The sequence below is a fragment of the Panthera tigris genome, chromosome E1 (genome assembly GCF_018350195.1).
Source record: "Panthera tigris isolate Pti1 chromosome E1, P.tigris_Pti1_mat1.1, whole genome shotgun sequence".
Taxonomy (NCBI): domain Eukaryota; kingdom Metazoa; phylum Chordata; class Mammalia; order Carnivora; family Felidae; genus Panthera; species Panthera tigris.
Genome location: NC_056673.1, coordinates 36010708 through 36031576, shown reverse-complemented (window position 1 = coordinate 36031576; position 20869 = coordinate 36010708). Strand labels below are relative to the sequence as shown.

General features: G+C 47.2%; 1 protein-coding gene across 1 annotated transcript in view; it reads left to right on the top strand.

Moving 5' to 3' along the window:
* Nucleotides 1-394: 394 nt before the first annotated feature.
* Nucleotides 395-20869, top strand: part of B4GALNT2 (beta-1,4-N-acetyl-galactosaminyltransferase 2) — a 67109-nt gene continuing 46634 nt past the window's right edge. The window contains exon 1 of the mRNA XM_007085839.3: nucleotides 395-504. Coding sequence (XP_007085901.2) covers nucleotides 395-504 — 110 coding nt within the window. The remainder of the gene's footprint in view (nucleotides 505-20869) is intronic.

Sequence of the window (20869 nt, the reverse complement as noted above, 5' to 3'; positions counted from 1 at the left end):
GATGACGTCTGCCCAGTGATCTTTGATGTCACTTACTGTGCCTGTTTTAAGGGCACCACCAACAGCACCCATGTAAGACAGTGAACTTAATCCTCAGGCATCCCTATTCCCTGAGACCCGTCAGGGAAGTCAGTCCCGTTAAAAACCCGACAGTGGCCTCTAAGTGTTCACGGGAAAGGGAGAGTTTCACATCCCTCCCTTTAAGTCAAAAGCTGGAAATGATTAAGCACAGCGAGAAAGGCATGCCGAGAGCCGAGATAGGCTGAAAGCCAGGCCTCTCATGCCAAACAGTTAGCCAAGTCGTGGATGCCGAGGAAAAGCTCTGGAAGGAAATGAACAGTGGCAGCTGCGGTCAACACGGGAGTCAGGAAGTGGAACAGCCTTATTGCCGATAATGGAGAAAGTGTTAGCGGTCTGGAGAGAAGATCAAACCGGCCACAACATTCCCGTAAGCCACAACCTCATGCAGGGCAAGGGCCCCAAGGTTCTTCAGTTCTGTGCAGGGTGAGAGAGGTGAGGGAGCTGCGGAAGGAAAATACGAGGCGAGCAGAGGTTGGCTCGTGGGGAAGAAGTCCTCTCCATACCATTAAAGTCCAAGGTGAAGCAGCACGTGTTGATGTACAAGCTGTAGCGCGTGATTCTGGAGATCTAGCTAGGATAATTATTGATACCAGATTTTCAATTCCAGATGTTCATGGGAGGCAAACCAGCCTTCTTTGGAGGAAGAGGACTTTCATAGCTAGAGAGGAGAAGTCAATAACAGGCTTCAAAGCTTCAGAGGATAGGGTGACTCTCTTGTGAGGGACTAACGCAGCTGGTGACTTTCAGCTGAAGCCAGTGCTCCCCTATCATTCTGAAAACCTTCGGGCCCTGAGGAGTTATGTTAAGGGACGCCTGGGCGACTCAGTCAGTTGAGCCTCCAACTCTTGATTTCGGCTCAGGTCATGATCTCAGGGTAGTGGGATCGAGCCCCGAGTCAGGCTCTGTGCTGACCATCGACTCGCACGGGATTCTCTCTCTCTCTCTCTCTCTCTCGCTCTCTCTCTCTCTCTTCCTCTGCTCCTGTGTGCTCTCTCTCTAAAACAAAACAAAACAGAAAAAACCAGAATGACGTTAGATTCACTCAGCCTGTGCTGTAGAAATGGAACGAAGCCTGGATGACAGCACATCTGTTTACAACATGGTTTCCCGGATATTTTAAGCCCACTTAAAGAACTGCTGCGTTGGAAAGGAAAAAGGTTCCTTTCCAAAAGATTACTGCCCCTTGACAATGCACCCTGGTCACCCAAGAGCTCCGGTGGAGATGTACAATGAGATTAATGATTTTTCATGTCTGCTAACACCACATCCATTGTGCAGCCCTTGGATAAAAGAGTCATTTTGACTTTCACGTCTTGTTGTTTAAGAAATACGTTTTGTGAGGTTTCAGCTCTCCTAGATAGTGATTCCTTTGATGGATCTGAGCAAAGTAAATTGCAAACCTTCTGGAAAGGTTTCGCCATTTAATTTTTTTTTTTTTTTAGAGAGAGAGAGCACGAGCTGGGGAGAGGAACAGAGGCAGAGAGAGAGAGAGAGAGAGAGAGAGAGAGAGAATCTTAAGCAGACACCATGCTCAGCAAAAAGCCTGACATAGGGCTTGATCCCACAACCTTGAGATCATGACCTGAGCCAAAAATCAAGACTCGGACGCTCAACCGACTGAGCCACCCGGGTATCCCAGGATTCACCGTTTAGATGCCACGAAGAACATTTGTGGTTTGCGGGAAGAGGTCAAAATATCAGCATTCACAGGAGTTGGAGGAACTTGATTCCAACCCTTGTGGATGGCTTTGAGGGGCTCAGGACTTCAGTGGAAGAAGTCCCTGCAGACGTGGTGGAAAAGCAAGAGAACTAGAAGCAGGAGGGGAGCCAGAAGATGGGAGTACGTTGCTGCGATCTCGTGACTAAGTTGAACAGATGAGGGGGGTTGCTTCTGAGATGGACCCGACTCCCGGCGAAGATGGCGGGAAGACTGTCAAAACGACAAACACCAGATCTGGAATATCACACGAACTTCATTGATAAAACAGGGCTTGAAAGCCATGACTCCACAATTTCGAAAGTTCTGTTGGGGATGGTGCTCTCACACCGCACGGCACGCTGCAGAGAAGTCACCCGTGAAAGGAAGCGTCGGTTGACACAGCCCGCTTCCTTGCTGTCTTATTTTAAGAAATTGCCACAGCCACCCCAGCCCTGAGCAGCTGCCACCCTCATCCGTCACCAGCTGTCCGGCTCAAAGCAAAACCCTCCACCAGCAAAAGATCACAACCCCGCTGAAAGCTTAATGATAGTTAGCATTTTTTTTTTTGCAATAAAGCACTTTAAAATTAAGATGTGTCCTTTTTTTTTTTTTTTTTAGACGTAATGCTATTGCACACAAAGCCACAATATCTCCGAGGTATGCCTGTGCTTTTTTTTTTTTTTGAGATGTAATTGACATATAACGTTATGTTAGTTTCGAGTTTACAGCATAATGATTCGATATTTCTATATCTTTTGAATACATCATTGTTTTTATTCCCAAACAATATTTCACTGTATGAATATGCCATACGGTGCATTTTGTTTATGCATTCATAAATTTAAAAAAAATGTTTTTTCTTAATGTTTATTTATTTTTGAGACAGGGACAGAGCGTGAGCAAGGGAGGGGCGGAGAGAGAGGGAGACACAGAATCTGAAACAGGCTCCAGGCTCTGAGCCATCAGCACAGAGCCCGACATGGGGCTCGAACTCACGGACCGCGAGATCATGACCTGAGCCGAAGTCGGTCGCTTAACGGACTCAGCCACCCAGGCGCCCCTATTGTCTGTCTTTTTGATAATAGCCATGCTAGTGGGTGTCATAGCTCACTGTGATTTTGATCTGCATTTCTTTGATGGCTGATGATGTTAAGCATTATGTCATTGTTTCCCATTAGAAAATTTTTTTCTTGTAATGAGAACTTTAAGATTTACTTTCTTAGCAACTTCAAAATATGCAACACACTATTGTTAACTGTAATCACCATGCTGTACCTTACATCCTCATGACTTATTAATTTTATAATTGGAAATTATTTAAAAAATGGAAGTTTGTACGTTTTGATCCCCTTCACCCGTTTTGCCCACCCCCCACTTCTGGCAAGCATCAGTCTGTCTCTTAAAAATTTTTCTAAGCTTGGGGTGCCTGGGTGGCTCAGTTGGTTGAGTGTCCGACTTCGGCTCAGGTCATGATCTCACCTTCCGTGGGTTCGAGCCCCACGTCGGGCTCTGTGCTGACAGCTGGGAGCCTGGAGCCTGCTTCGGATTCTGTGTCTCCCTCTCTCTCTCTGCCCCTAACCCACTCGCATTCTGTCTCTGTCTCTCTCAAAAATAAATAAACATTAAAAAAATTTTAAAAAAATTTATTTTCTAAGCTTATTTATTTTGCTTCTTTTTGTAAAAATTTTTCATGTTTATTTATTTTTGAGAAAGAGAGAGAGAGAGACAGAGTGCAAACAGGGGAGGGCAGAGAGAGAGAGGGAGACATAGACCCGAAGCAAGTTCCAGGCTCTTGAGTTGTCAGCACAGAGCCTGATGTGGGGCTCGAACTCACAAACTGTGAGATCATGACCTGAGCTGAAGGTGGACGCTTAACCGACTGAGCCACCCAGTTGCCCCTATTTATTTATTTATTTTTTTATTTAGAGAGCACATGTGTATATACACATATATATGAGAGAGAGAGAGAGAGAGAGAGAGAGAGAGAGAGAATCCCAAGTAGGCTCCACACCCCCAGTGCAGAGCATGATGTGGGGCCCAAACCATGAACTGTGAGATCATGACCTGAGCTGAAGTCAGACTCTTAACCGACTGAGCTACCCAGGCAGCATTATTTACAACAGCCAAAGGTGGAAATGACCTAAGTGTCCACCAGTGGTTGAAAAGATAAAGAAAAAATGGAAACCAATTTGACAATAAACTTGATATATTGAAAAAAAAAGAAAAGATAAAGAAAACTGTGTAACTATATATGGTGAGAGATGTTAACTAGACTTAGCGTGGTGATTATTTCACTATATACTATAAAGATAGATAGATATCATTCTATTGTATACCTGAAACAAATATAATGTTGTCTATCAAATATACCTCAATAATAATTTAAAAATACCATGTGAACCAGGTATAAAGTTGTTAAGGAGTTCGCTCAGAGTGTAAAAAGAGAGCTCTAGGTTATCATGGAGTTAGAAATTGTCTGAAGTAGCTACAAACAAAAGGAAGAAGTTTCTTCTATTGGCTCTTTTGTCTGCAGATTATTGGTTGCATTTTCCTTCTTTTCATGTCCAGTAATTTTTTATTGCATGTTGGACATTGTGGTACTATGTTGTAGAGGTTCTGAATTACTTTATCTTCCCATAAAGAATATTACATTTTTCTCCCTTTCTCTGACCCTCCCCTGTTCATGCTCTGTCTCTCTCTGTCTCAAAAATAAATAAAACGTTAAAAAAAAAAAAAAAGCGGGGCGCCTGGGTGGCTCGGTCGGTTAAGCGTCCGACTTCAGCTCAGGTCACGATCTCGCGGTCCGTGAGTTCGAGCCCCGCGTCGGGCTCTGTGCTGACAGCTCAGAGCCTGGAGCCTGTTTCAGATTCTGTGTCTCCCTCTCTCTGACCCTCCCCTGTTCATGCTCTGTCTCTCCCTGTCTCAAAAATAAATAAAACGTTAAAAAAAAATTAAAAAAGAAAAAAGAATATTACATTTTGTTCTGGCAGGAAGTTAAGTTACTGATAGATAACCCTGTCTTGCTGAGGCATGGTTTCAGGCTTTGTTACAATGGGTCTATTTCAGTTTTCAGTTTTATCCCTAGAGTGTATGTAGCATTACTGCTAGAAGAGTTCAGACTATTTGCCAAGCTCTCTTCCTTCTGTACAGGGCACAATCCAGGCTGACCACAAAAATCCATATGTATGAAAATCAAATAAAATAAAATATAAAAACACTTCAGGTTTTATGGGAAATTTGCTGCCCTCCTCTGGCCCTTCTAGAGAGAATTTTTTTTTTATTAAATTTTTTTTTAATGTTTATTTTTATTTTTGAGACAGAGAGAGACAGAGCATGAATCGGGGAGGGGCAGAGAGAGAGGGAGACACAGAATCGGAAGCAGGCTCCAGGCTCTGAGCCCTCAGCCCAGAGCCGGATGCGGGGCTCGAACTCACGGACCACGAGATCGTGACGTGAGCTGAAGTCGGACGCTTAACCAACTGAGCCACCCAGGCGCCCCGATTTTTTTTTAAATATGCCTCGCTTTTCATTTCTCAGGATGGGATTTTCTTCCTCAGACTTTGAACAAAAGTCTAGAAACTGGGCAGATAGAACAGAACAGGTGTAGTTTGGGGGGTTAAAGGTGTCAAAGATTCTAGAAGAGGGGCCAAGATTTAGTCTTTGGTGGAAGTTGTGAAGAGATTAAATTAAAAAAAGCAGAAGTTAGGAGAATGGAAGGAAGAAACGAAGCAAATGGAATTTGATAGAAAAACAAATGCTATCTCCCCCTTTAATAAAAAATTAGATCGGTCAGGGGCGCCTGGGTGGCTCAGTCGGTTAAGTCTGACTTTGGTTCGGGTCATGATCTCACCGTTTGTGAGTTCGAGCCCCGCGTCGGGCTCTGTGCTGACAGCTCAGAGCCTGGAGCCTGCTTCAGGTTCTCTGGCTCCGTCTCTCTCTGCCCCTTCCTCGCTCACACGCTGTCTGTCTCTGTCTCTCTCTCACAAGTAAATAAACATTAAAAAAAAATAAAAAAAATTAGATTGGCCCGTAAGTTGCTATAAGCTAGGCATTAAGAATCGTCTACCCATCTATGACTGTTTGCACTATCATCAGGGATGTTTATTTTAGCCAAGTCTCAATTATGCATGTTGTTAGGGGAGGCCTTGGATAATCAGAAATTTAAATGCTCACCCTAAGCAATAGATTTGCCTACCTTCTCTTTCTTTTAAATTCTTCACTAAGAACCACTCACACATAGGGAATACTATGATTTGCAAAATCATGATTTGGAAAGTTTCTCTCTCATTTTCTTCCTGTTTGGTGGTGGGGCTTCCGTGCGAAAGACGGGGATGGTTAATCCATAAGCGGAGAGCATCACGCCCTTGAATGCCTGAGAACCGGCTGCCTCCTTCGCTCTCAGGGGCTCAGTTTTCCATCTGGCCTCTCTGGGGGCTTCCAACAGGCCATCAAAGGTTGGGCCCTAGTCGGAGGACGGGGGTCTTACAACCCGCAGCCTCCTCCCCTTGGGAGGTGGTCACTTGAGTAGGTGCCTTCTGGTGCCCACGGGTGGTTGTCTGCTTCAGATCTCGCCGAGGGCGACAGAAGGACGTCCGGGAGCCGTCGAGGCAGCCGAGGCTTCCGGGGTGTGCCCTCGGTTTGGACCCGGATGTGGAGGTGGAAGGACGTTCTGGCCTCACAGAGGCCTCCAGCTGCTAGAGCCATTCCTGGCCCCTTCCTTCCAGCGGCCACGGGGGCCCCGCGCGGCAGCGCTGCCTGAACAATCCCACCGCCTCATCTCGCGCTCCCTCTGTCCCCTTAGACGCATCTGACCTTCGGGAAGGAGTTCACAGAAGCGGAAGAGGCCAAACAGGTGGCTCGGCAGGAAGGAGAAGCAGCAATTCCCAAGGTCAGATCGGAAGGACTCAGCAAAGTATACTCACATAGGGTGGAATAATGACAAAGGATACAATACAGCCGGAGATCGAAAGCCCAAGTAAATATCAAAGAAGTTCAAGACACCCAGGTCCTTTCTCAGTTGCCCAAAACATTCTTTTTTGGGGGGGATCACAAACCACCAAGATATCGGTGAGATACATAGGTCTTGCAGGAAAACAAGAGGACAGAAAAAAGCAAAGTTATGGACTGAATTGTGTCCTCTCTAAAAGGAAGCCCTAACCTCCAATGTGATGGTGTTTGGAGCCGGGGCTTTGGGGGGAAGTAGTTAGGTTTAGATGATGGCATGAGACAGGGGACCTTAAGATGGGATAAGTGCCCTAATGAGACGTGATGTGATCACGCAGTGAGAGAGTAGCTGTCTGCTAGCCAGGCCGAAAGCTGTCACAGGAACCTGACTATCCCCGTACCCTGATCTCACACTTCCAGGCTCCAGAACTGTGAGAAAAGAACTTTCTTTAGGACACCCGGTTGATGGCATTTTGTTATAATGGCCTTAGCCGATTAATCCATTAATATATGTTGTTCCAGAACAAAAACGTCCCTTATTCCGGGCAAACTAGCCCCGCCTCAAGTTGGGGGAGAATAACTCAGCTAATTTCACTCATTTATCGAATGCTTATTATGTTCCAGCCTTTGCACTGGTACTGAGGACATAGGATAGTGCAAAATAAATGAGATCTCCACTCTCCTGATGCTTCCATTCTGCAGGAGGCGAGGAAGTAATAAACAGAGAAAGTGATTAAGACGTAAATATCCGGGGGGCACCTGGGTGGCTCTGTGGGTTGAGTGTCTGACTTCAGCTCAGGTCATGATCTCACAGTCCGTGAGTTTGAGCCCCGCATCGGGCTCTGTGCTGACAGCTCAGAGCCTGGAGCCTGCTTCGGATTCTGATTCTGTGTCTCCCTCTTTCTCTTTCCCCTCCCCTGCTCATGCTTTGTCTCTCTCTTCTCAAAAATATATAAAAACATTAAAAAGAAGAAGAAGAAGAAATAACTATCTGGTAGTGGTAAGTGCTATCCAAAAATAAACAGGGTATGATTAGGGAAACACATTAATATCAAGAGTACCCGCACGTCCTGGGAGGTGACATTAAATTGAGGCCTGAGTGACCAGAAAGGGGCAGCCGTGTGACCTGGAAGAAGAATATTCCAGGCCGGGGAACAGCTGGTATAAAGGCTGCAGGGGGAAAGGAACTCGATGTGCTTGAAAAAATGAGATAAGGCCTGTGGGCCTGGAGTGGAGTAAGGGTGGTGGGAAAATAGAAGCTGAAGTCTGAGAAACAGCCAGAGATCAGATCACCCAGGCCATGCTAGGAAGCCTTATTCCGAGTCAGTGAGAGACACTGGACGGTTTTTAAGCAGGGGAGTCTCATCACCCGATTCACCCTGCGATGTGAAGAATGGCCTGGAAAGCAGGAGAAGACGCAAAGAGACCGGCTGGGACACTTGCGTAAACCAGACCGGAAACAAGCGATGGTGTTGTGGGCCAGAGTAGCACCTGTGACAATGAGGCGATGTGAACAGGTCTGTCGCGTGGCTTGGGACTTGCTGCTAGGTCAGATACCAGGGAGTAGGGGGAGGAAAGAATAAAGGACGATCCCCAGATTTTTGTCTCAAGAACCTTGTTGAAAGAGCATGTCATTTCCTGAATCCAGGAAGACCGGGGGGGGGGGGGGGGGGACGATCCAGTGTGGGGAAAATTCCGATTTGTTTTCAGTATGTGAAGCTTGCGATGCCTTCTAGACTCTCGAATGTCAGGTAGGCAATTAGCTGTGTCAAGGAGATAGCTGGATGTGCAAGTGGTGTAGAATGAAGAATTTGGCTGGTCTTTGGCTGTGGTTCCGGGGAGGTATCCCTAAGTCCTTGGGATTTCCCAAGTGACGGGATTTTCTTTGTGAGTCCTGGGCCATTCCTGAGTTAGTGTGAGACTGACGTGGAAAGCAAAGGCATAAGAAATACAGAAAAAAAAAATGAAACTTGCAGCCCTTGACAAGTACTGGAGACAGGCAGGGTGACCTTCCCCCAGGAACTCAGCTGCCTGGGTGTTAATGCTTTGCTCCAGGCAAAAGACGACCTCAACCTGACATTCGCCTCACCTCCAGGACCCTGTAAGTCTTCTTTAACGTATGAAAATCCCTTGGGGCGCCTGGGTGGCTCAGTCGGTTGAGCGTCTGACTTTGGCTCAGGTCATGATCTCGCGGTTTGTGGGTTCGAGCCCCGCATCGGGCTCTGTGCTGACAGCTCGGAGCCTGGAGCCTGCTTCCGATTCTGCTTCAGATTCTGTGTCTCCCTCTCTCTCTGCCCCACCACCCCCACACTGTGTGTCTCTCTCCTTCAAAAGTAAACAGACATTAAAAAAATTGAAAAAAAAAATGAAAATCCCTTTGAAGGGGCGCCTGGCTGGCTCAGTCCGTTAAGCGTCGTCTTGGCTCAGGTCATGATCTCGCGGTTTGTGAGTTCGAGCCCCGCGTCGGGCTCTGTGCTGACAGCGCATAAAAAAAAAAAATTTTTTTTTAATAAAAAATTCTTTTTTTTTTTTGTTTATTTTTGAGAGAGAGACAGAGACAGAGCGCTAGTGGGGGAGGGGCGGAGAGAGAGGGAGACACAGAATCCGAAGCAGGCTCCAGGCTCTGAGCTGTCAGTACAGAGCCCGACGCGGGGCTCGAACTCACAATAAGTGAGATCATGACCTGAGCCGAAGTCAGATGCTTAACCGACTGAGCCACCCAGGCGCCCCAAAAGAATTTTTCCTTAACTGTTCACTCCTGGACCCCAATATTTCACATCAAGATGGCTCAGATGGGGACTGGCTAGAAAGAGCAAATGGGATTAGACGGTTGGAATTTTGAGCCTCACCTCCAGGCAGGGGAGGCCAAATCATGAATTCAACCACATGATTAATGTATCAATCCATCCTACCTATGTAATAAGACCTCAGTGAAAATTCTGCATACCCAGGGCTCATTGAACTTTCTGGTTGGTCAACACAGTAACGTGCTGAGAGGGTAGTGTCCTGATTCCGTGGGGAGAGGACGAAGAAATTCCGCACTTAAGACCTTTCCAAGCCCCTCACTGTATGTCTTTCCATTTGACTGGTTCTGATTTGCATCCTCTGTAACAAAACTGTGATAAGAAGTATATAGAGTTTCCTGAATTTTGTGAGTCATTCTAGCAAATTATCAAATCTGAAAGAGGGGGGCAATGGTAACCCCTGAATGTGTACCTAGTTGGTCAGAGTGTGGGTGGTCTGGGTACCCCTGAATTTGGCTTGTGAAGCGAAGGTTTTGGCGACTGTGCTTTTAAACCTGTGGAATGTGTGTGCTAAGCCCGGGTGGTTAGCGTCAGAACCGGATTGCAGAACACTGGGGAGTCTGGAGTGTAGGGAAATGGCCGAGATACAGATTTATTTGATGGTCGCCGGCCCAGAGATGGTCTTCAATGCCATGGTGTTGGGTCCTGTATAGCTGGAGAGGGGAGGCTCAGGAATGACCTTGAAGGTGCTTTGAGCAGAAGAAGAGCCAGGAAAGGAGACTAGAAAGCACCTGGCAGGGATGTAGGAGGGAAATCTGAAGGATGTGGCTCAGTAGAAGCCCAAAGAGGACTAGATATCTGGAAAGACGGAACGGTCAACGGTGTTAAAAGGTCCTAAGAAGACAAATACAAGGAGTGTAGCAAAGAACCTCAGTGGAGCGTTTACTACCTGAGCATCCTTCCTGTTAGATCCCCCTCAGTACTCACCAGGTCCTTCCTTTCTCGCCTTCCTCCTTGGTCACATTGCAAGAGGGCGTTGAAAATATGCCCTCTGTGTTGGTGGAGAAGCTTTCTTTTTTTTTTTTTTTCAACGTTTTTTATTTGTTTTTGGGACAGAGAGAGACAGAGCATGAACGGGGGAGGGGCAGAGAGAGAGGGAGACACAGAATCGGAAACAGGCTCCAGGCTCCGAGCCATCAGCCCAGAGCCTGACGCGGGGCTCGAACTCACGGACCGCGAGACCGTGACCTGGCTGAAGTCGGACGCTCAACCGACTGCGCCACCCAGGCGCCCCAGTGGTGGAGAAGCTTTCTTAAGCCGCCTTTCTGTCTGTAGAAAATTGGGGGCACAGAGGTCCTTTTGTATCTCCAGAACCTTTCAGTCCGAGTGGGGGACAGTCTGCCAACGTAGTTCTCTCAAAACTGGATAGTTTCTAGGTCTTTCATTTCAGACAACTTCATGGATCAAAAGCAATGCCCACAATTCTTTTTTTTTTTTTTAAGTTTATTTATTTTGAGAGATCCAGACAACGTGAATCGGGGAGGGGCAGGGGGAGGGAGAGAGAGAGAGAATCCCAAGCAGGCTCTGTGCCGCCAGCAGGCAGAGCCGGACGCTGGGCTCAAACCCACAAACCAAAACCACAAGATCATGTGTGATCTGAGCCGAAACCAAAACAAGAGTGGATCAGGACCTCAGCCAAAACCCTGAGTCCAATGCTTAACCTGCCTGAGCCACCCAGGCGCCCCACCCACAATTCTTTCCTGCATTTCTCTCTAGACTTAATTTCAGATACTTAAGAGCGGCTATCAGGCTTCTGTGGGTTTACGGTTAATCATTCTAGGAACTCTTTTGTCTAGCTGAATGGATCTACAGGCACCAGCTTAATCCTTTCAGCAGCCGAAAAAAGGGTGTGACAGCCATCCCCTGGGTTTAGTCTTTGTGCTAAAGCCTTGTGGTCGATTGCAGTAATGACCACAAATTCCATCAGTGGCTGTAGGCACGCCCCTTTGCATTGTGACTACCCTCCCTTCAAGAGATAGAGTCTATTTCTCTCCCTTCTCATCTGCTCTTAGCCAGGTGCCTTTCTCTATGCAATGGTACATCAGCAAAAGTGATGAAAGGAGAGACTTGAGAAGGGTTGGCCGTCTCTCGCTGAACTTAGGAACCCTCTGCCATACGGGAAGAAAACTGCTGGAAACTGACAGACCAGATGGAGCAGAGAAGAGCAGTTGCAGCCAAGGATTCCTTAGACCACTCAGCCTGCCAGTGATCAGGCATGCAGGTGAAGCTCTCTTAGCTCTCTTAGATCATCCAGCCCCAGTCCAGACCAGAAGAGCTGCCCTATCAACCCACAATATCATGAGAAATAGAAATGCTTACTGTTTGAAGCCATTACAATTTGGAGCTGTTTGTTATGCAGCAACAGCTAACTGATACAGGCTGTATCTTCCTGGCAGCATCCTAGTTTTTTCCTGAGTCCTCACATAGTCATTAAATTAGTATGGATGGAAAAGTGGTCAGAGGTTAAGACACACGTGAGCTTCTGAATAATGAAGACTGGCTCTCTCAGCTGAATGGTCTTGGGCTTGGAAGGAGCGGAGTTGAAAGGCTGGAGAGAGGAGGTCTGGAGAAGTCATGTGTGCATGGATCCATGGGGGCAGGCATTAGTGTGCTTAGGTTTGTGTTTTCCATCAATAACCATCAGAGAGCATCCGCCCCAGAGGCGCTCAACAGCCGGGTGGATACACTAAGTCATTCAGTGGATGTCAGGCAGCCTCTGTCCTTCCATCCTCCCCCTCCCCACTGTAGTGCTCACCAGTGGGCCCATGAGCAGAATAGACATAATGGCAGGGATGCAGCTATGCAAGGGCTCCCATTACCAAGGCTGATCTGTCTTCTTTCTCTTTAAAAAAAAATTTTTTTTAAACGTTTACTTATTTTTGAGGGAGAGAGACAAGGCACAAGTGGGGGAGGGGCAGCAGAGAGAGAGGGAGACACGCAATTCAAAGCAGGCTCCAGGCTCTGAGCTGTCAGCACAGAGCCCGACGCGGGGCTCGAACTCACAAACCGTGAGATCATGACCTGAACCAAAATCAAGAGTTGGAAGCTTAACCAACTCAGCCACCCAGGTGCCCCATCCTTATTCTTTGTCCACCAAAATCTAATGTTGACTCATCAAAATGTCTCTCCTTCTGAGCAAGACAAGTGTCTTAGCATCTTTTTTTTTTTTTTTTTTTTTTTTTTTTACTATATGCTAAACTTTCCTTCTTCGTATCTTATGCTCTTGCTTTCTGATATTTCAATTTACAAATATTTACATGTCATTCATTATTTTCTAGACACACCAATTTGTTTTATTGATTTTAATTTTAAGTAGGCCCTACGCCCAACATGGGGCTTGAACGCACATCCTTGCGACCAAGGGTCACATGCTCTACCGACTGAGCCAATCCCAGTTCTCCTATTTTATTGGTTTCTAATCTTCCTGTATCTCTTTGCATTCCACTAACTTCCTTCTGGGTATATTTTCCTTCACTCAAGTACATATTTTATTTTATTTTATTTTTTGATTTGTTTTTGAGAGAGACACAGAGCATGAATGGGGGAGGGGCAGAGAGAGAGAGGGAGACACAGAATCTGAAACAGGCTCCAGGCTCCAAGCTGTCAGCACAGAGCCGGACGCGGGGCTCGAACTCACGGACTGTAATATCATGACCTGAGCCGAAGGTAGATGCTTAACAGACTGAGCCACCCAGGCGCCCCTTTGCTATTCTTTTCTAATAGAATTCCCATCTGATGCCTTCTGGATTTTCTTCCTTAACCCTCATGCCGCTGAACCTACTTTGCAGTTTCTTTCAAGTTCTTTAACTCTCTATGCAGCATTTTCGGGAATTTCTTCAGGTCTGTCTTCAGTCTCCAGTTCATGGAATCTCTTTCCGGCTGAGTCCAAATTGTTTTTCTCTCTCCACTGGCTTTCATTTTGATGGCTTTTCCCACTTATGCTTTCTATTGGAATCGTTTCCAAATCTGCCTGTTGTTTTTTCCATGATGTTCTGGCTTTATCGTAAGGATTCAATGTCTTCTTTATCTTCTTTGAAAAATGCAAATATACTTATTTTAAAGTCTGTTCTAAATTGTCTTCCTATTTCTAGCGCTGCCTGGTTTGCTCAGTCAGTAGAGCATGTGACTCTTGATCTTAGGGTTGTTGAGTTCGAGCCCCACATTGGGTGTGGAACCTACTTTAAAAAAAATTTTTTTTTAAATTTTTTTTTTTTTAACATTTATTTATTTTTGAGACAGAGAGAGAGCATGAACAGGGGAGGGTCAGAGAAAGAGGGAGACACAGAATCTGAAACAGGCTCCAGGCTCCGAGCTGTCAGCACAGAGCCCGATGCGGGGCTCGAAACCACAGGCTGTGAGATCATGACCTGAGCCGAAGTCAGACGCTCAACCGACTGAGCCACCCAGGTGCCCCCCAAATTTTTTTTTTTAATTAAAAAATTGTCTTCCTCTTTCTAGTTCACAACTGGTTGCATCTGCTGTCCCTCATGGTGCTGGGTTTCCTTTTATGCTTTATAGTATTTGGGGGCACCTGGGTGGCTGAGTCGGTTAAGCATCTGACTTCAGCTCAGGTCATGATCTCACGGTTCGCGGGTTCGAGCCCCGTGTCAGGCTCTGTGCTGACAGCTCGGAGCCTAGAGCCTGCTTCAGATTCTGTGCCTCCCTCCCTCCTCTCTCTCTGTCAAATAAATAAAGACTAAAATTAAAAAAAAATTTTTTTTTAAGTTTATTTATTTATTTTTAGCAATGTCTACACTCAGTGTGGAGCTTGAATCACAACCCGGAGATCAAGAGTTGTATACTCTTCTGATTGAGCCAGCCAGGCGCCCCTAGGGTGTCTTCTTACAGTTGCCTCTTTTGCAGTTATTCAGGAACTACCTGTTTTGAACCCGTTTGTATATTAGTTTGTCAGCGAGGAGCTGTGACAGGTATGCATTGCAAACTTAGTCTATTAATCAAGGAAATTTATATACTTGGCCTTATAGGAAAAGGGTGAGGTCAAAATTCAAGCCCTGCCTTGGGCAACAAGTAGGCATTTCCCATTGAGGAAATTAGTGTAGGTTCCTACCTCTTCCGTGCTGTGTGCACCCCAAGTCCAAGGGACAAAGTCATTTCTGGGTATGGCAGGGACTGCTGGGTGTCTTCCAATAGTCGTTCTCCTTTTCTTTTTTCATCATAGGCTCTTGATATATTCAGGGTGTCAGTGAGTTCAGCCAGAGGACCACATTTCCCAGCCTACCTTAAGGTAGGGGCGGTCATGTGACTTGATTCTGGCCAATGAGGTATCGACGAGCCTGGGTCCCTGGTGTAAAGCCACCAGCCCAGCTCTGGATGACCTTCCTCTGGGTTTCTTGTTATACAAGCTAAATACGATTTCTAAGCTGTTCCCGCCACACTTTTGAGAGTCTCTATTTCTTGGAGAAGATTTTTTTTTACTTTATTTCTTTATTTTTATTAAAACTGTTTTTAATGTTTATTTTTTAAAATATATTTTGAGTGCTTATTTCTTTTTGCGCGAGAGAGATGGAGAGTGGGAGAGGGGCAGAGAGAGAGAGAAAGAGACGCAGAATCGGAAGCAGGCTCCAGGCTCTGAGCTGTCAGCACGGAGCCCAGGGCAGGGCTTGAACCCGCAAACCGTGAGGTCACGACCTGAGCCGAAGTCAGATGCTCAACTGACTGAGCCACCCAGGCGCCCCTCTTGGGGAGGATTTCAATTCCTCACAGATACTCAGTGTATCTCCTCCCTGTCATCCGGTAGGTGGACAGATTGGCTGGGGTTCCAGCAGCTTCCTTGTAAGTGCCCGAATGCTGGAAGGAACTTGGGCTCCTGAGATCGTGTATATAAGCTAAGTGTCTCTACAACACTGAATAACGGGGCAGCTCAGACCCTTGTTTACTGAATCTATGCTAGATGAAGGAGCGTGGTCAGAAGCTCCCAGAACTTTACTTGTGCTTCAATCTGAAGGCCAAGGCAGAACTCCACTGAGGCTCACCACCTCTACTTAGTCCTGCTGCGTCCAGACCTGGGACTTATAACAGTGCCACCAAGCACCCGACTCAGCCCTACTGTATCAGGTACCCTGAGGTTTACACAGTGTCACCCGGTTGAATGAAACCCCTTTATAAAGTATAAAGGTCAAAAGTACGCTCACAGTGAACTGCAAACAAGTTCTAGACGCGGATTACCTGCCCACCTGGGTCTGCAGGGAGCCTTCGAATTCGCTACTGGACTAACACAACTGGGTAGTATTCTCTGCGGAGTCAGATTACAGGCGGACAAGGCCATTAGGGTGTCCTTTGGAGGGGGAGGTCATTCTGGGCCTTGGCACAGCAGAAGTTGGGAGCCGGTGGTGGCGGCGTGCGGGGGAGAAGGGGGGTCCCCTGGGTACTGGGTGAAGGGTTCTAAACACAGACGAGACCCTCCTGTGCCGCTTTGATGGTAATTGTGGCTGGTTCACTCAATACCACGCTCCCGGTATTTGCTCTGCGTGGAGTTATTTCTAGAGAGTGCATGGTAATAAGGCCTGGGAAGGTGAACGGGGTAATTGCTGAAACGTCAGCGATGTTCTGGTCTCGCAGCCGTCGAACGCGATAGCCCTAGGAGGGCCAGAGCCCCGAGAGCCTCCCGGAGCCAGTTAGGGACCAGCCCCACCGTGATAGCCCAGCAGTCCTTGGAACCGCACATCTTCCCTGCGTGCTTTCCCCGTAAACATCAGATGTGTGCTTGGTCTACGTCCGGAGGCTCTTAGTGTTTCCCTCCCATGCTTTCGCACTCTTTGATGTTTACACCCGGCGAACACGAAAGAAAGACCTGGTGCCGTTGGCTGCTGCGGCTGATTCGCTGGCCGAGACAGCCCTGCACGTCCGCTCCGTCCAAGCGTCGGAGAACTTTTCCTTCGGCTGCAAGCGGTGCCCCAACAGGGACCCTGCAGAATCGACTGGCTCCCGGCTGCGAACCTCGGCTCTCAAGCCTAGAAACGGGAAAAGGACGGTCCTGCCCACGACGAGACGAGAAAAATACCCCCAGTCTTTCCTGTTCCAGTCAGGCGTGCAGAACCCCTCGTCTTGTTTCTTTCACTTTTGTTTTCCTGTTCGCCTGTCACGGGAGTTTCACCATCCAAACAGAATGTACGCAAGGAACAACTCCATGTGCTTTTGCACTCGTCGGGTTGTAAGGTTCCAGACACAGATTGAACCCAACTGCTTTGCAGAATTTATCAGCAATGCCCGCTGAGGGGTCCCTTGAAATGGCTGATTGGGAGGGCGCAGGGCGCTGCTTAAAAAAAAAATGCTCTTGGCCCAATAAAGATCGCTCATTTACACACCCGGAACGCATGCCATATTGCTATTCACGTTTAACCAGAAAAACCTGATTAAAATCGTTGCCGGGACTGGAAAAAAAAAAAAAAGAAAGAAAGAAAAGAGAAGAAAAAAGAAAAAAATTCTGTGCTCGTCTATCCGAGCCAACAGGCTTTAGGACCGGGAGACCCCTTTCTCTATCCTCTGGGCTTTTATCCATCACCAGCCTTTTTTTTAAAGCATTTTTTTTTTTAATTTTAACGTTTATTTATTTTTGAGACAGAGAGAGACAGAGCATGAACGGGGGAGGGGCAGAGAGAGAGGGAGACACAGAATCGGAAGCAGGCTCCAAGCTCCGAGCCATCAGCCCAGAGCCCGACGCGGGGCTCAAACTCACGGACAGCGAGCTCGTGACCTGAGCTGAAGTTGGACGCTTAACCGACTGAGCCACCCAGGCGCCCTGTTTTTATTTTTTAAGAAAAAACTGGGGAGAATTTCGTTTTCCTGTTTTTTTTTTTTTTTTTTAATTTCATATTTTAATTTACCTCCAAGTTAGTTAGCATCTGGTGTAACAATGATTTCAGGAGTAGACTCCTTAGTGCCCCTTATCCATTTAGTTCATCCCCCCTCCCACAACCTCTCCAGCAACCCTCAGTTTGTCCTCCATATTTATGAGTCTCTTCTGTTGTGTCCCCCTCCCTGTTTTTATATGATTTTTGTTTCCCTTCCCTTATGTTCCTCTGTTTTGTCTCTTAAAGTTCTCATATGAGTGAAGTCATATGATTTTTGTCTTTCTCTAATTTCACTTAGCATAATACCCTCCGGTTCCATCTACGTAGTTGCAAATGGCAAGATTTCGTTCTTCTTGATTGCCGAGTAATACTACATTGTGTGTGTGTGTGTGTGTGTGTGTGTGTGTGTGTGTGTATATACATCTTCTTTATCCATTCATCCATCGATGGACATTTGGGATCTTTCCATACTTTGGCTATTGTCAATAGCGCTGCTATCAACATGGGGGGGGGGGCATGTGTCCCTTCGAAACAGCACACCTGTATCCCTTGGATAAATACCTAAAGAGAGAAGCATGGACGTGTTTAAATATTACCTGTAAGCGTCCAGTAGAGAGGGAGAAGGTCAAGGTACAGGGGTAGAGGAGGAGGATTGGTAGGGCAAGGTCCTGAGAAGGGGGGCAGGGAAGGACCCAGGGAACAAGTGGAGACTTTCCCCAGAGGTAGGAGGAAGGACCCCACCACGTCTCACCCTTGACTCCTGCTGGAGAGATGATACCAACTCCCCCATCTTGTTCACAGCCAGTGTGGTTAAGCTCTGAGCCCCTGAACGGAGCATCAGTGGTTTGGATCTGAGCGCATTTACCCTCTGGACACTTCCCCCTGCCGATCTCATCAGAACGGGCTCAGTCATTACTAGATAGAGCCAGGTTTCCTCTGGTCTTTCTGACACCTCGGGTATTGAGTCCACTTTTTACCTTTGAGTCACCTGCAAAAAGTTCATACGTATGTGAGCGAAAATTCATTCTTTATCCTAACCCTGGCGTTGGTGGGAGGAGACAGTGGAGACTCTCAGGGTCTCAACATGCTGTCGGGAAGTTATGAGGCAAGAGGAGGGAGTAGAAGCCGAGACCCAAGGGGCGAAGTGACCTTCTCAAGGACACACACAGAAGGACACAGCGGGGGCCTCACTCAGGAGCGGGTCCCTTGCTTCTTGGCTTAGGGGCCTGCCATCCCCGCTCTGCCGATGCCAATACCTCCAGCCGGCAACTGTGGACTTTCCTAAGTGCCTCTTTGTCCTTTACTCCGGGTCTAGGGTGTCACCTCGAAGCGTGAAGCCAAGCGTTGGGCAAACTCCAGGGTCGTAGCAAGATGAAGATATAAGGGTTTCTTCAGCCACAAGTAACGCCCGGCTCAAAGAATTTAAGCAGCGAGGCTTGAGGAAAGGTTACAGCTTTACCAGAAGCCGGGGCACCTGCTCCTTGGAGGTTTCAGTGGCTCACCAGTGTCACTGAGGATCCGAACTCACGCTGTTTTCCTCCTTCACTGTCCTTGCTACCGGCTCTCTTCACGGCAGAAAGACTAAGGCAGTGTGGCTCCTCTAATGGGGAGAGAGGGGCAGGTGCTACCTGTGTCACTTGCCTCCCTGTGTCATTTACCGGTGTCACTTCCTCCAAGCTCCTTCCCAGCCCCAGGCCAAGCTGTGGAGCAGAGTCTGGTGCGGAGAGAGGAGTACCCATGTTTTAAATCCACTTCCTAAAAGTGGATGTTCCAAGCCAGGACTCTGTAATAGTCAAGGGCTCACCAGAAAAGCAGAAATAAACAAACAAAAAACAAAACAAAAAACCCCCCAATAAGCTATATATATATATATATATATATATATATATATATCTATATATCTATATATATCTGTAGATAGACTTATTTTTTTTAATGTTTATTTTTGAGAGAGAGAGGGAGGAGCAGGGAGATGGGGGCACAGAGGATCCGAAGCCGGGTTCTGTGCTGACAGCAGAGAGCCCGATGTGGGGCTCGAACCTACGAACAGTGAGATCATGACCTGAGCTGAAGTTGAATGCTTAACCGACTGAGCCATCCAAGTGCCCTCTCTGCAGATAGACTTATTATAAGGAGTTGTCTCATGTGATTATTTTTTTTAATGTTTCCTTATTTTTGAGAGACAGCCAGAGACAGCACGAGCAGGGGAGGAGCAGACAGAGGGAGACCCAGAATCTGAAGCAGGCTCCAGGCTCTGAGCTGTCAGCACGGAGCCCGACGTGGGGCTCGAACCCACGGACTGCAAAGACTAGTCAGACGCATAACCGACTGAGCCATCCAGACGCCCCTTTCATGTGAACAATGATGCTGAGAAGTGTAAGATCTGTGCAGCCGGCAAGCTGGAGACCCAGGAGAGCTGAGGGGATAGTTCCAGTCCAAGTCTGAAGGCCTGAGAACCAGGGTAGAAGATGGCGGGAGTTCCGGTCTGAGTCCGAGTCTGAAGGCAGGAGAGGATTGATGGCCCAGCTTGCTGACAAAGAGAGAGAATTCCCTGTCACTCAGCCCTCAACAGGCCAACATCTGCTCTCCTCAGCCTACAGGTTCAACTGTTGATCTCCTACCCACCCAGACACAAATGTCTGTGTCTGAACACCTCCTCGCGTTGAGACGTAAAAGTAAGTTGGTGCAGATTCCAAACAATTCTGGGCATTCTGAGCCCGAGTTAGAACCGGGTGCTTGCTCTCAAGGAAAAAAAATGATGTTGAGGGAATTGTGGAATCCGTCCCCCCCACCTGGGTCTTTCTTTGTTTCCGAGGAAGATCTCATTCCTTGTTTACTCTAGAAGGGAGTATCAGAGGGAAGTCTAGAATGATGTTCTTGAGATCAGGGCCGCTGAGCTCTTGTGCTCTCTTGCTTCAGCCACGGGTCTCATCTCCGCCCAAGGCCATGCTTTTTTCTGTGTGTCCTGTGATGCCGCACACAGCCCTGGAGGTACATTCAGGCACATTTACGCCTGGAGAGAGGGAGAATGTTCTCAGAAAGCAGCAAGGGAAGCTTATCCCCTGACTACCTCAATTTGCTGCTCCTTAATACAATGAAACATGCAACTTCCATCCAAGCAGGGAGGAAATTAGATGAAATCTTTGGGGGTGAAAGCTACAAAGCGGGTGATAGACTCAGAGATATTGTAACAGTGTTGCGGGGTAACAGGTGCAGCACCCGAAACTGATGCAACATTGTGTATCAGCTATGCCTCAGTAAAAACAAAAGAAAAGAATTAGAAGCAGTCTTGGTGAGAGTGAAGACTTCAGCATACTCAGTTTTTTTTTTCCTATTTTCTTTTTTTGCTTATTTTTAAATTTTTTTCAGTATCGGCGAATTTTTTTTTAATTTTTTTTTTAACGTTTATTTATTTTTGAGACAGAGACAGAGCATGAACGGGGGAGGAGCAGAGAGAGAGGGAGACACAGAATCGGAAGCGGGCTCCAGGCTCTGGGCCATCAGCCCAGACCCCGACGCGGGGCTCGAAC